Source organism: Choloepus didactylus, chromosome 22 (assembly GCF_015220235.1).
Source record: "Choloepus didactylus isolate mChoDid1 chromosome 22, mChoDid1.pri, whole genome shotgun sequence".
In the NCBI taxonomy this organism is placed as follows: domain Eukaryota; kingdom Metazoa; phylum Chordata; class Mammalia; order Pilosa; family Megalonychidae; genus Choloepus; species Choloepus didactylus.
In genome coordinates this window covers 24,554,599-24,570,516 of record NC_051328.1, presented here as the reverse complement: position 1 = coordinate 24,570,516, position 15,918 = coordinate 24,554,599, and the positions used below count along the sequence as shown (strand labels likewise).

The 15,918-nt window shown below is 35.9% G+C and overlaps 1 protein-coding gene across 3 annotated transcripts in view; it reads right to left on the bottom strand.

Annotated features, from left to right (window-relative positions):
- Positions 1–7,204: 7,204 nt before the first annotated feature.
- Positions 7,205–15,918, bottom strand: part of LOC119518528 (cytochrome b5 type B) — a 179,941-nt gene continuing 171,227 nt past the window's right edge. For all 3 annotated transcript variants that reach the window (XR_005213797.1, XR_005213795.1, XM_037815728.1), the window contains one exon: positions 7,205–11,307. Coding sequence is in view for 1 of the 3 variants with exons in the window: in XM_037815728.1 (XP_037671656.1) it covers positions 11,304–11,307 (4 nt within the window). In the remaining 2 variants the exon portion in view is untranslated. The remainder of the gene's footprint in view (positions 11,308–15,918) is intronic.

Here is a 15,918-nt window from a genome sequence, read left to right as displayed (position 1 = left end):
CTCTCAACAGACTTGACTTAGGGTATGGGAAATCCCCGGTACTGTTCTGACCCTAGTTAACAAGTCAAGAATTGGCAAAACCTCTTCCCCTTTACTTCAACACTCCTTTGCCCTTTTGTGACTTTTTTAATTTTAATGAGTGTTTTGTTGTTTATGTTACTCATATTTGCCCTGATTAGGTAGAGGAAAGTGAACAGAGCTCCTCCAGAATGTGACTTGACCTAAACTATGAATTTCCCTACACTGGGGTTCTGTAGACTCACTCCACCCCATCAGGCCCTACACTGAGCAGTGATTATGTCTGAATAGATACTTGAAAATTCACTTGTTCCCCCACACCTCTTGTCCTTTTAAAGATACACATTTTTTTAAAAAGCTGCTTAGATGAATAGTTTTTATGGCCATGCTTTCAACAGCATAGATACCTAGATTTTCCTTTCAGTGACTGCAGATTCAAATAAAACAGTGTTTACTCTGCTTTGATCATAAAATACTATATGGTCTGTATGATATTCAAGGTTACCAAAAATAACTAACAGATCATTGTGTCTTTACTATTAGATGCTACCCCTATTTCCAATATTTCCCTCTGTAGTAATTTATGTTTCAGTTGCTTCCCCTTTTATTTGCTATTTGAAATAATCTAATTTTATATTTTGAAAACCACCTCCACCCTGACATACACCTTCGAAAGACTTACTCTGTGCATAAGAGAAGGTAAAGCTTTAAGCAGGTAAAATTCAGAAATTTTCTCTCATTGAAAATTGCAATAGAATCATGGAACAAAACATACAACACATCGAGTAGTTTGTAAAATTCCTTTACATTACTTCCCAATTATATATCACATCCCCTAATCACTTGATTAAAATTTCACAAGAACCGAGATAAAAGGATTGTGTAGATTATGCAATAGAATGGCAGGTTTTTATTGGTGGGGCGTTCTTTAACCCCTCCTGGACCTGTTTAGGCACTTCGTGAATTGTGTAGCTAGATCTACTCTAAATGAAAGAGGTTCAAATATCAACCACTGAAAAGGAATTAAATAAACTCATACAAAACAGAGGAATGTGTTGTCACAAGATCTAGAGAATTTCTCTCATTGTAATACAATTAAGGCTGTTAGAATAATTTTAGTCACACGAACATATATTGTAAAGAACCTGCTAAACAAACACAAAATCTGAAAGGAAAATTTCCAGAGTGATTCAAGTAATAGACCAAAGAAAAGTTTAGACCACAAATTCTTTTTGCCCCACCTTGGGAGCCCTCTTTAATAATAATGGAGAATGGATAGTGGTGGGAAATAGAAGCGACTGCATTTGTGCTGAAATTGTAACCGACCTCTTATTTGACTCAGTCCATGTGTCAATTTTCATCCTTACAACATGTTCTAGCAAATGTTTCTGAAGGAGAAATTAATTTCTATACTATTGGTCATGGAGTTTAGACCATTTCACTCCTTACAGCTTCAAAGTGCCTAAATCAATTCACTTTGATGAAATGCTTCCGCTCTCTATGAATTGATCTGAGTCAGAGCTTTCGTCTGAAGTCTTGTAGAGAGCAGTTAAATCTCTCAAGATCTAGAATAGTTGCAAATCCAGGAATAAATAGTGTAATAAACTTGAGTCCGGGGGATGTGGTGAACAAAGGATGTAGTAAACAGTGAGAAAAGAGGTAAGTGCTAGAGGAATTCAAACGGTGGTTTAAGAAGGAGAAATTTTAATAGGAAAACAAAAATCCCTGGACCCATTAAACCGATAAAGGAAAGAAGATAATGTCTCTAAGTAATCCTAAAACTGGGCGGGTTAGACTTGATGGAAACTGCAAGCAAGCATGATACCAACATGTTAAGTTTCCTGAGATGCTGTGTTGACATCGGTCATAGTAATTACTGAGTCTGGTAGCCCCACTTCAACTGTGATGTTAGTTTGACCAAGAGTGAGAATTGGTAATAGCATTACAATTTCCTATTACCCTCTCATTTCAACTTGAGATCCATGAGTTTGTTTCAAGACATCTGTCCTAGTTTGCTAATGCTGCAGAATGCAAAACACCAGAGATGGATTGGCTTTTATAAAAAGGGGGTTTATTTGGCTATACAGTTACAGTCTTAAGGCCATAAAGTGTCCAAGGTAACACATCAGTAATCAGGTACCTTCATTGGAGGATGGCAAATGGCGTCCAGAAAACCTGTTAGCTGGGAAGGCACGTGGCTGGCATCTGCTCCAAAGTTCTGGTTTCAAAATGGCTTTCTCCCAGGACATTCCTCTCTAGCAAGCTTGCTCTTCTTCAGATAACATCACTCACAGCTGCACTCCATTCCATCTCCTTGAGCCAGCTCATTTATATGGCTCCACTGATCAAGGCCCACCCGGAATGGGTGGGGCCACACCTCCATGGGAGTATCCCATCAGAGTCACCTCCCACAGCTGGGTGGGGCACATCTCCATGCAAACAACATAATCCAAACATTCCACCTTAATCCCCACTATTCTGTCTGCCCCACAAGGTTGCACCAAAGAATATGGCTTTTTCTGGGGGACATAATACATTCAAACCGGCACAACATCGGTGATGTCCTTGAATTTGTATACACATTTTGTAAATTTGTGCCTACATGCATCTCTTTCTTTGGGATATGAGTCCTGAGGCTTCACAAAATTTCTGAAAGAAGAACCCATAACCCAGAAAAGATTTCTTATAAATCATTCCTTTATATGAAGCAAATCCATACTTCTCTCATTCCACAAATGGGCACCAAGTGCTATGCAAGGTGCAGGAGATACAAAGCATTTTTCAAAGGTGAATATAAAAAGTAAACTCTAGAAGTAAATACCTGAAACTACCAAACTCCAATCCAGTAGCCTTGACTCTTGAAGATGATTGTATAACAATGAAGCTTACAAGGAGTGACAGTGTGACTGTGAAAACCTTGTGGATAGCACTCCCTTTATCCAGTGTATGGATGGATGAGTAGAAAAATGGGGACAAAACCTAAATGAAAAATAGGGTGGGATGGGGGGGTGATTTTGGTGTTCTTTTTTTATTTTTAATTCTTATTCTGATTCTTTCTGGTGTAAGGAAAATGTTCGAAAATAGATTGGGGTGATGAATGCACATCTGTAAGATGGTACTGTGAACAGTTGATTGTACACCATGGATGATTGTATGGTATGTGAATATATCTCAATAAAACTGAATTAAAAAAAAAAAAGTAAACTCTTAGCCTGATAAGGGAGATGACCTGTAAACAAACACAAGCATTTTGACAGTTGCATAGCACCTGTACAGAGGTCTGTACATGTATCTAGAAATAATTATCCTTTTACTTGCTTAGTGAGCTGAGGAGAAGAGGAAAGAATGCCATCTAACACACATCACTTCCCTTTCTTCTCCATCCACTGTTTCACACAGATGATACCTCTTCACTCCAACCTCAGTTTCTTACAGGGGAGTTAAAGAGTCTAGACAATTACAGGGCAAAGTCCTATCATACAAATGTTTGCATTGTGATGCATCATAGCCATTAAGTGTTGATGCAGATACTCCAAGAAATGCCTGGGCTTTGTTGGACTTTATCAGCAGATGGTCAAAGAAACACTGAGTGTCTTTTTTTCAGTTTTGCTGAGGATTATGGTTAAATGCTTAGGTTAGGAATTCAATGGTAAAATAGTTGAATTCGTCATCCACAACTGAGCCCTAGAATTGAAGGGCTCCGTTGAAGTTACTGGATAAACTGACTTTAGAACTAAAGTATTCCACCTGTGAAGCATTTGTTTCAGCTGAATAAGGAAATGTGGGAAGAGACATATGAGGATCTGCCCATGGGTGTTGGAATCTAATTATAAAATTTGAGACTTAGAGCAGTGAGGATATTAATTCATTTATTCATTCAGTTTTTCCACCTGCAAAATTCCTACTTATCCTTCAAAGTCCAGCTCAGATACTACTTCCTCTATGAATTCATCCTGAACTGTTCCAAACAATGTTAATGTTCCCTCCTCTGGGTTCCCAATGCATTTTATTCAAACTTCTGGTATAGCAATAATCACAATGAATTATATCCATGAGTCTCTTGCTAATATATTGTGAACACTTGATTGTACAATACCTGGGAAGGTCAGAATAAATAAAAGACAATCCTTGCCATAAATAACTTATAACTGTTTGTGGACACATAGCTTTAGCACTCAGAATGAAACAAACTCTCTAATTGACATTATTGACATCGTATTGACATATTGACATCTGTTGATATTTTAATAGGAATTTGACATTGGGTAAATAGAATGAAGGAAGACACTGGAAAGGTAAGTAAAAGGCATAAAAGGCAGAGGGTGAAATTCCTTGAACATTATACCAAGGAGTTTGTCCTTTATCCTGTAGGCACTGGAAAAAAAGGAGTTGTATATGGAAGGAAGACATTGTAGAAGTAGAATCCACAGAACTCAGAAACTGTTTAAATGTCTAGTGTGAAGAAAAGAGAAAAGTCTGAGAATATTCAAGAAAGGAGATGATGGGACAAAGGTTTGAAACATCCACTAACAGGCTCTTCATCATTGTAGTCCAGTAGATTTACCCACCAAACAAATATTTAACAGAAAACCAAATGCTGCTAAACATGGATCACCCAAGATATCGTACTTTGTTACATGGAACAGCATATTCTAATCAGAAAAGAAATTGTCCTAGACTTCTTACCACTAGGAAATGCAAGTAAAAATTTGCTGAAACTCAGTGAAAGAGTAAATTGATGCCACAAATCTATGTGAACATGCATTCCCAGTTTTCACTCCAAACATACTTGGGGTATTAACATTTAAGCCTTTAAATGCTCACTTTTATAATAACTAAATGTGGAAGAAGTTCAAGAATCATAAAGACCAACAATCTTCCATAAAAGAAACAAAGACAGAAATACAAAGCGGCAATACTGTCTTTAAAGAGGATCAATTTGCAAAGCTTCCATTCGTGGAAGAGTTGGGAAATAATAGACCTAAGGTTTACTCTGTAAGACCTAGACCAGGAACTAAGGCCTTTATAAACCAGGCACAAAACAGGCTGAGGGAACTCTGAACTGAGTCCTGACAGCCTGAACTGAAGTCATAAGAAACAAGACAATCATTTGCCCTTTGTTGCTATTACATAAATACCTTTTGAGTGCAAAAGTAATATGAGAGGGAAATTTGGCAAGAGAAAAAGGCCTATGAAGAGCTTCTCCAGTAGGCTTTCCCCAGAAGCAAAGATGAAGATCTGTAATCTGAACTACTGTTCATGAGCGGCTCAACCCTCTTGGTTTTCATTGTTGGGGGCCCTCTTTAGATATGGTACCCAGTGGAATCTAACTTTTTCTAGAAAGACTTGGTATTTTCTCTTCTGTACACACATACCTCAAAGGTCAAAGCTACCAAAGGAGCACGTAATCATTCACATCATCCAAGGACATATCTGATAGGTATGGATGTCTAATGGATGTCACTTGTACCTATCTATGTTAATACTAGCAGAGGCTGTTTTAAGTAGAAAGTGAATGAACCTGCAGTTCTAGTTCTAGCATGGCACCTATTAAGCAGAGAATGTCCAATTTTGGAATGCCCAGCAGGCATTCGCATCTTTCCTGAGAAACATATGGTGACTTTCCTCCAGGGAGGAAGCTTTACTTTCTGTCAGGACTTAATCCTGGGTGGGATAAGACTGGAGCTGCTGGACCACCTTGCCACAAAGAGGAAAGAGCCTGTCTGAAGGAGACTCATCACCAGGAAGTAGAGCCAAGAGACAGGGAAAGTGAAAAAAAAACAAACAAACAAACAGAATCTGAGGCTCTGGAGAAATCCATGCCTGATTAGATCTTCTTTTGACTTTGTAATTATCTAAACTGATAAATTCCTTTGTTTGCTTAAGAGGTCACTTCAAAGTAAGAAAGTCTAAATTCAGTATAATCTGCCCAGATTGATGGAAATTTCTTGGGCCTCTGTCTCCTATCTATAAAATAAATGGGTTAGATGATTTATCAGGGAGGGATTGGGTTTGGCTGCAGGTAACAAAAACCCTCAAACCTATGGCTTAGAGGTTTTGTTTTTCTCATGCAAAATATCTGCAGTTAGGCAATCCAGGGCTAGTCTCAGAGCCCCATGATACCATCAGGCACACAGGTTTCCCTTCTGCCAGCTTTAGAGAGTGGCCCTGGTTTTCTTGCTTATATGCTGCTGCCCCTCTGGGTACCTGTCTGTATTCTTAGCAAGACGAGGAAGGGGAAAGGGCAAAAGGGCAAATCTGTTCCCTAGCAGACCCACTCAGTGGCTTCTACTTACTGTGTTATCTGGTACTACGTGCCTGAAAGGGAGGCTGGGAAATGGGTGAGTCTTTTTAGATGAATACATTGATGCCTCAAACAAAATTGGGGGTCAGTTGGCAAGGAAGAGGGAGACAGCAGATGTTTGGTAGACAATTAGCAGTATCTGCCGTAGACTACATATAATGACAAAGGTTCTCTCCCTCCCTGAAATTCTGTAATTCTAGTCTTCTTTCTATTTCGTTTTTCCTAATCATTTCTTCATGGAAAAAAGCGAAATATTTTGTTAAAAAAAGGAGCACATTTTTTAAATCTAGAATTTTGGAGAAGTGCAGGTACATCTCATAAATGAAATGATGATAGGTACATGTGAGCTATCAGATTATTAGTAAAAAGCTCTCTTTATTATCTCATTTATCTTTCCCCTGAAACTTTCTTAAAATTTTTAATTCAAATCTTCTCCTTCAGGAAGCCTATTCTCACTAATCCCAACCTGTTTTGATCCCTTCTTTACCTGAATAAGTTGCCTGGTTTTTCTTCTAGCTTCCAGCCCTTCTCAAATGATTTCAAATGTTCATGTTTTATCTCTTAAATTAAATTGTAAACTTGTCAAGAGCAGAGCCCAACACTTAGCACGATGCTGGATGTGTAGTGAGCAATCGATAATGTTTGAGCAATGAATGAATTAATTAATAATTGAAATCTGAACATCTATTTCTTTTCTCTCCTCAGAACTCTGTCCACAAAGCATGGTTGTTAACTGACTGCATCCCGGAGTCATTACCAAGGCAATCTGTCTCCTAGGAAGCCAGCCTTAGAAAGCCTTTTATTTTCTAGCTTCAAATCCCCTCTTTCATCATTGTATATTCAGCAAATCCCCAACAGTCAAGCGCCCTGACCACCTCCCTTCACCTAATTGTTTCACCTAGGCCCCCTCCTATTTTAACAGATCACAGGTCTTACCTTCAGGAAATTCTGCATATGTCTAAATCAAATTCCATACACAACCATTTCCTCTTCCTTTGCTCCCCAAATTGACAGAAAGCAGCAAGTAACATGCTTAACAATGCTTTATAAAGGACTGTTTTTTTCTTTAATCAAAACCAAGTTACATGGGGTTTTTATACTGTAAAAGCAATATGTGATCATTGTAAAAACTAAAAATAAGAGCTGAAAATATAAATGAATTAATAAATAAGAATTATTCAAAAATCTGCAAACCACCACACAGACACGGTCATTTAGTAAATATCTTTCTGGAATGTTTCTAAGTATATTGGTACTAAATACTACAAATTGGTTATATTTTATGTACTATTACCCTGCTTTCTTGATGTAACAGTGAGCAACAGTCTGCACCAATAAATGTTCCTAATAATGTGTAATGGCAGAGGAGTATTCCATTATATCTTAATTTATTTAGCCAATCCCTTACTTTTGGCATTTAGTTTATTTCTTTTGAAAATCTTTGTAAATAAAACTGAGATGAACATCCTTGTATCTAAATCTATGCTTATAGCCTTTTCTTCATTATTTCCTTTGGATACCCTCTTCAGTAAGGTTTACTTTGATGAGCAGGAAACAGAAACAATGTATGAAAAGGGAGAGAGTGAAGCATTCCCACAATAACCCTTTACTATCATTTTGCAACATGAAATGGCTTGCAGGGCCCAGGGCTTACTCAGCATAACCTAGTGCAATGGTATAAAAATATATTCCCATGGCACAACACCTGGAAATTCAAGCTCTCTCAGAACTCTGCAGAAAGGCTGATAGGAAAACTTAAAATCACGAAACATATAACTTCATGCTAAATCAGATACCATCCTATTTCAGCATCTAGTATAGACAAGCATGAGATATCCATTTAAGAAAAAAAAAATTTGTAACTGAGAAAGTTTAGCACATTAATGAATTTTCTATTCTAAACAGGAAAGGCTGGCATTATCTGGTTTGATGGAGCTCAAAAAAGCAGATTTTTATTTGAATTTTATTTTCTTTATTCCTTATTTTATTCATTTTATCTCTGCTCTGTCACTTACAAATACATAAATCTCTTAATTACTCTGAAGCTTTAGTCTCCTCCTCTGCAAAATGGTACCTTTGTCATTCACAGGGTTTTCATAGGGAGAAAATGAGCTAAGTTGTGAGAAAGTGCTTTGCTTTGGAAAGTGTAATATTGTAACATAAACATTACTAGTAGCTGTTATTGTAATTGATGAAGTATTGAAAAAAAAATCGGGCTTTACTAGAATTGAGTTTATTACAAAGATTGCAGAAATGCAATCCAAAATTTAAGAATTTTATGATTTGAGATCATTCTACCAAATCTATTATCAAATAATTATCAAATAGAAACAAGTACTTAAATCAGTCTTCAAAGGTGGAATTAACAAACTCTCTCCAGTTCTAAACGTTCTTTATTCTATAACTCTATAACTCGATAAAGTTCTATAGAACTTTATTCTATAACTCTGTAAGGGGACTCTCATTCTAGCACTTGTTTTTGTTGTGTTCAGTAGTTTAATCTGTTCTCACATGGAAATTTGAAGTTTAACTTTAAATTTTTAAACTTTAAATTTAAATTTTTAAATTTAACTTTAAAAATAAGTAACTCTTCAAAATGCAAAAAGCATATATATACTCTGATCATAAGTGTGTAGAAACAAGAGTATATGAACAAGGACCAAAAGATAGTGGGCAAAAATACAAATTGTTGCATTCCATTGGCAGATAGTTTCCTTTTCAAAACTTTATTAGTCGTAATAGATTTCAACTAAATTTTTAATGTACGAATAATAAATTGGTTTCCCTCTTTGCCTTATTTTTCCCCTTTGTTTCTTTGAAGTTTATAATTAACATGGGCAAATCAATTTAAAGAAATTCATCCCAAATTGAGAGTTTTGTCTCCCTCAATCAGTTTTTCTCACTCAACTTTCAAAATATTTCTAATTCGGCAGATAATTTTCCCAGCGTTTATCATTCTAATCTATATTTTGAAACTATAAAATCTATCATCTTATCCTGGTTAGAAACAAACTACAAGACAAATAAATGTTATAGGTGAGGAGGAAAGAACACTGTAAAACATTTAAAAAATTATGATTATCTTAATCAAGAAGGAAAAAAATAGTGCAATATTGATTACTCAGTCATGATTAAAAACAAAATTCTAAGCAAACTAACAATAAAAGGGAACTTCTTCAACCTAATAAAGGTTTAATTAAGATAAGGTTAGCTGCAAATGACAAAAAAACCACACAAAATAACAGTGGTTCAAAAAAATAAGAATTTATTTCTCACTTATGAGAACGTGGGCAATCCCAGGCTAAGTATGGCAGCTCCAAAGGCATCAAAAACCCAAACTCCTTCTATTTTGCTTTCCTGCTATCGTTCCATTTTGTGGTTCAAGATGGCTGTTCTACCTCAACTATCAAGAATATATGCCAGCCAACAAAAAGGAGGAGAAAAGGGGAAAGGAAGGGCATGCCTCCTCTTTTTAAGGACATGTACCACTTCTAATTATATCTTGTTGGCCAAAGCTTGGAGAAACAGCCACATCTACTAACTGCAAGGGAGGCTGAGTAAAGTATTTATTTCAGGCAGCTATACAGCCTGTTAAAAATCTGAGATTCTATTATTGTAAGAGGGATAAATAGATAATGGGAGACAACTATCTGCCAAAAACCTGCAGCGAATCTACAGCAAATATTATAGTTAATGGTGAAAGTTTAGAAGCATTTCATTAAAATGAGAAACAAGGCAAGGATTCTTTACTCTGTTACTATTAAACATTGTCTTATAGGTCCTAGCCCGTACAATAATAAAAAATAAATAAATAAGAGGAAAAAGAATTGGAAAATAAGAGAGAAAAATCTTTGTCATTTGCAGTTGAAATTATTATTTACATAGGAAGACAAGCAAAAGATTAAAATAGTTCAGCAACTTGCAGATAAAGACAATATTCAAAAATCAATACTATTGTTAAAGATTTTAAAAATGTAATTACAAGAGCAACAAAAACTGTGAGATACCTATGAATAAATATACAAAAGACATGTAAGACTTTTAAGGAGAAATTTACAAATGTAGAATTTCTTTAAGACATCAGAATAGGGAGAGACTTCATAAACAAGGCTAAAAGTACAAAGCACAAAGAAAACTATTTGACTACATTAAAATAACAAAATATCTGTGTGACAAAATATAAGATAGAAATTGCCAAAGGACAAGTTATTTGTAACTTGTAACAAGTTATTCATTTACCCAACAAAAGATTAGTATACCACATATATACTTATTCCAACAAATCTTTTTTTTTCAAAATAGACAACCCAACTTTTTTAAATAGGCAAATGTTATGAACAAGAAATTCACCAAAGAGAAACTTGAATGGCCAATAAACACATGAGAAGATGCTTAACCTCAGCAGTAATAAGGGAAATGCAAATTAAAACAACAGTAAAATACTATTACAGATCTATAAGTAAAGAAAAAAATTTAATAGACTTTAATTTTTAGATCCGTTTTAGATTTACAGTAAAATTGCGAAGATAGTACAAAGAATGCCCACATACCCCAGGCCCAGTGTCCCCTATTATTAACATTTTACATTAGTATAGCATGTTTATTATAATTAATGCAACAATTATATAATACATTATTATTAGCTAAAGTTCATGATTTGTTCAGATTCCTTTGTTTCTCTGGTGCTCTTTCACCATTTCAGGACACCCGCATTGCATTGATCATGTCTTCTGAGGCTCCTCTTGGCTGTGGCAGTTCTGCAGACTTTCTTCACTTTTGATGACCTTGACAGTTTTGAGGAGTTCTGGTCAGGTCCATTGAGGGTGCCCCTCTTCTGGGATTTGCCTGATGTCTTTCTCACGATGAGACTGAGGTTATGGGTTTGGGTGAGGATGATCACAGAGGTAAAGCACCTTTTTATCATAGTCTATCAAAGATACACACTATCAACATGATTTATCACTGTTGATCTTGACTTTGATCACCTTGTGGGAAAAGAGAAAAAGATCTGAGGTCTTAAGATTCTAAGGGTAAAAAAGATAAAGGGCAAGTAAATGAAAAATTTTCATACACTGCTGGTGAAATATAAATTGTCAACAACAAAGAAAACCTCTTTAACAAGAAATTTGGTAAATATCTGGTAAAGTTGAAAATGTCTATCCTCTTAACCCAGTAATTTCACTTTCAGATTTGACAAATTCTCACTTGTGTATGAAATGACGTGCTTATTGGAACATTGTTTGTACTACTGAAAAACTAGAAAGTGGGATTTGATATAATTATTTTAAGACCTAGATCCATTAGTACCTGAAGCTTGACCAGCTCACCTGACCCCCACCCCAAACTGGGAACCCTTCAGTTACATGGTCAAATAAAATTCCATCTTTTTGCTTGAGCCTGAGTTTTATGTCACCTGTAAATTCACTGAGTCCTGACTGATAGTCTAGAGATTATCATCAAGTTAATTTAAATCCATGCCCAGTTTTTTTTTTTTTTTTTTAAGTGGGGGGTGGGGGATGAGGAGTAGGCAGCAGCTATTTAGCAAAGCCAAATGCCTAGTCTCTAGGCCCTGGAGGATAATTAAACCACAACAACCAACATCCCTGGGGTTTACAAGGTACAAACTATTCCAGACAAGTCTGTGGATCAAAGAGAGAAAAATCAATAAACGAGAAAAAAAGAAACATAATACTTGAAATTGAAGAAAATATTTTCAATTTCAGAGTGATGTCTTACAAAGTTTTATATTCACATGAATTAATACAAAATGAAGTTTTTTCTTGTTTTATTTAAAAATAGTAAATATTTCAAAGAGAAAACAGACACCATGTATCTACCACCTAAATTTAACAAATGTCAACATTTACTTATAGTTCATATGTTTAGAAAGAAATAAAATATTATACATAAAAATGAAGGCTGATCTCCACCCCTTTTTCCTTTCTCCCTCCCCAGAGTAATCACTATTCTGCTGGTGTGTGTTATCCCCTTGCTTGTTTTTGTATTTTACTACATATTTATATCTCATTGTTTGACTTTGCATTACAAGCAAGTTTAACCATCTTTGCAGATGTTTTTTGGCTATTAGTGTTCCTATTCTGTTTGTATCCTTTGCCCATTTTTTTCTTTTGGGTTGTTTGTATTTTTAATTATTGATTTGCTACAGTTTTGTCTATATCCTAGACGCAAATCCTGAGTTGGCTCGACCTGTTGCAAATACCTTTTCCCTATTTATGGCTTGTCTTTCTCTTGGGTTTTTGGTGTCTTTTGTCATACAGAACGATCAAGGACATTTGAAAGACCTCAGACATTAAAGCCAGGCCTTGCATAAAGAGGGTTTTATCCCATCTTGTAGAGTCAAATGAGATTAAAGATTTTAAGAGATTTGTCCAGTGATCTCAACGCTCTGTTCAACATTTGAATGGAAAACTGCCTCCAAAATAACTAAAGAAAGCTCTTTACTACAGGACTGAGAATCTCCTATAGAGTTTAGGATTCCCATTCCTCAGAGGGATGTTAAGATGCAAAACAATAGCTATAATATCAAAATACTACACATCAAAACAATACATTATAATAAGTGTAATTTTTTTCAAATCCAATCAAAGAAATACTACATATTATTTATATTGTTTTAAGTACAAAATATATGTATCTCTCTATATACATATGTTACATGTTTGTGTCTCCCTCTCTCTCTCTCTCTCTCTCTCTCTATATACACATATATATATCAGCCTTCAGTTTTATGTACAATATTTTATTTTATATATATATATGTTTCCACCCCCCACCCCACCCCCAAGTTACTGGAAGGGAAGATTCCAACCTCATGGTAGGGGGTGGTGGCTAAAGCAATCTTTTAGCTTTATCTGCAAGTTTTCATTTGTTTTGAAAAGAAAGAAACAAATAAAGCAAAGACTGGTAACAAATATGACAAAAAAATATGGTTATTTTTAGACAGCATCTAGGTGTAATTTGTTTGTTTTCTTTATATCTTTCTGTATTTTTAAAATTTCTCAGTATATAAAAGAATTTCTAAAGAAAAAAGTGGGAAGGAACTACACCAAAATAGTAATAGGGATCATCCTTTTATTTTTCCTTCTGCTTTTCTATAGTTTTCAAAGTCTTTATAATAAGCAAATCTTTAATAGGGGGAAAACCCCCAGATCATTTTGTTTTGTTTTAAACATTTGTTTTATAACAAACTTAATCTGAATTTCTGGAGTAGTTAATGAATGTCAGTATAATCGACACTGAGCTGTTGTGTATGTATGTATGTGTATGTATATATATATATATACTTATTAATATACTACCCAGTACGGAGTATCTATAATTAAATAGGTTATGAAAAAGCCTGTATTGTCCTAACAATATTCTTCCCACCCAGATAATTTGGTTAAAGCCCTCTCGTGAGTTTGGAATCATGCAGACATGAGTCATGGACAAGATGTCATCGTCTATTGTATCTTTAATTTCTAAGAAATAGAATATATATTTGCCGAGACATGTGCATATTCTGATATCCTGCACTGTAGTTACTGCCCAAAGACAAATGACACTTTCAAAATTAGTAGAAATGAGGTATTGGTATTTACTGGAATTAGATAGGGTCCCTTTTACAATCTCTGTTTTACATTCATTGCACTGATGTAACAATTGGGTAACAGCAGGTGTGAGTGGGTAAAATGACTCTAAATCACAATCACGTGGAGGAAATTAGAAAAATTGTGCATAACATGGAAACCTTTTTACTTCTGTAGCTATTTGAGCAAGCAAAGCTTAGGTTTCCAAGTCTAGTGACAGATTTATTTTAATGTAATTGAATAATTGGAGTTTTCCACTGTCAGAAACTAATCCACTTCACTACTTAGAGGATTAAAAGAAAATTTGATCTGATGTTTTATGGAGCTTTCTCTCCCCAGGCATCCGAAGAGGGAACAACTGGGAACACATGACACTGGATGTCATCTGTTTCCGCTGCATCTGACGGAACAAACCAAAAGTTTAGTCTGCTCTCACCTCTACTGTCCCAGAATTATCAGGTTTTAGAGCTGAGAAAAAAAACTTTGGAAATCACTGAATCCCTCTCATTTTATGGGTGAAAAAATTAAGGCACAATTTTGGTGGTGCCTAATGAAACTAAACAAGTACATACACTATGAACCAGTAATTCTGCCTCTTGATAACCATGGAGAAGAAGCCTAAGGGGACAAACAAAGATGTTAATCACAGCATTGTTTGTTTAACAGCAAGGAAAGAAAAAGAAAAAGAAAAAGAAAAAGAAAAAGAAAAGAAAAGAAAAGAAAAGAAAAGAAAAGAAAAGAAAAGAAAACTGTTCATCAGTGGAAGAATGGCTAACAAAATATAAAATGGTCATACCACAAAGCACTTTGCAGTAGATAAAAGGAATGAGCTAGACCTAAGCAGATAGCTATCAAAAACAGAATGAATGAAAGAGCCAAGTTGCTGAATCATGCAAAAAATATGAGACCTTTATATAAAAATTTACACAACACTAATGTTTTTACAAGGTACATATATATGAATATCAAAGTCTTCTAAGAGGTTGAGAACTGTGCTGCCAAATACAGTAGCTGCCAGCCACATGTGACTATTTAAATTTAAATTAATTGGAGTTAGGTCAAACAGTTACTCTAGCCATATTTCACTTGCTCAATAGCCACATGTGTCTAGTAGCTACTGTAATGGACTGCACAGATAGAGAACATTTCCATCAGTGCAGAAAATTCTATTGGACAGCATGGGGCTAAAAAATACACACCAAATTCACAAGATCACACAAAGGGTTGGTGGTAAAACCAAAACTGTTGTCAGGATACCAGTACCAAAGTGCTCTTGGCACCAAGGCCCATTTGGAGGGTTGTGCTGCTGCATAAGGTCGGGATGGGTGAGTCTGGATGGATGGATGGATGGATGGATGGATGGATGGATGGATTTGTTCCTTCTTTCTTCATTCAGCAACATTTGTTTACCACATGTTAAGCCCTGGGATCAGCCATCAGGGAACAAAGATCTGACACCACCCCAGCACCAGAGGAAAGACTACACAGGTGTCAGTCATCAGTTATGCACCAAATGCCTTTTCTGTGCAGACCCTATGTGAGGCCTGGGTCAGCAGCAGTGAACAAAACACACACAGTCCCTGTCCTCATGGAACTCACAACCCATAGCAGGGTTTCTCAGCCTTAGTACTATTGACATTTTGGATGGATAATTCTTTATTTGGGGGGCTGTTCTGTGTACTGTAGGGTGTTCTGCAACATCCCTGGCGTCTATGCAGTAGATGACAGTAGCATCCCCTGCCCAGTTGTGGAAACCAAATGTCTTCAGACATTGCCAAATGTTCTCTGGGGGATAAAATTACCCCTGCTGAGAACCACAGGGAAAGACATATATTAATCAAATTATAGCAAATTATTTAAATGATGACAACATTGCTTCCTCTATCAGCCAAACACAGATAGAACTTGCCTGCCATGGACACAATTCTGAATAAACAGGGCCATGCCAATGGTCTGGAGAAAAGGAAGTTGGATATGAAAACAGAACTGCCAGGTTACTGTAGGAGA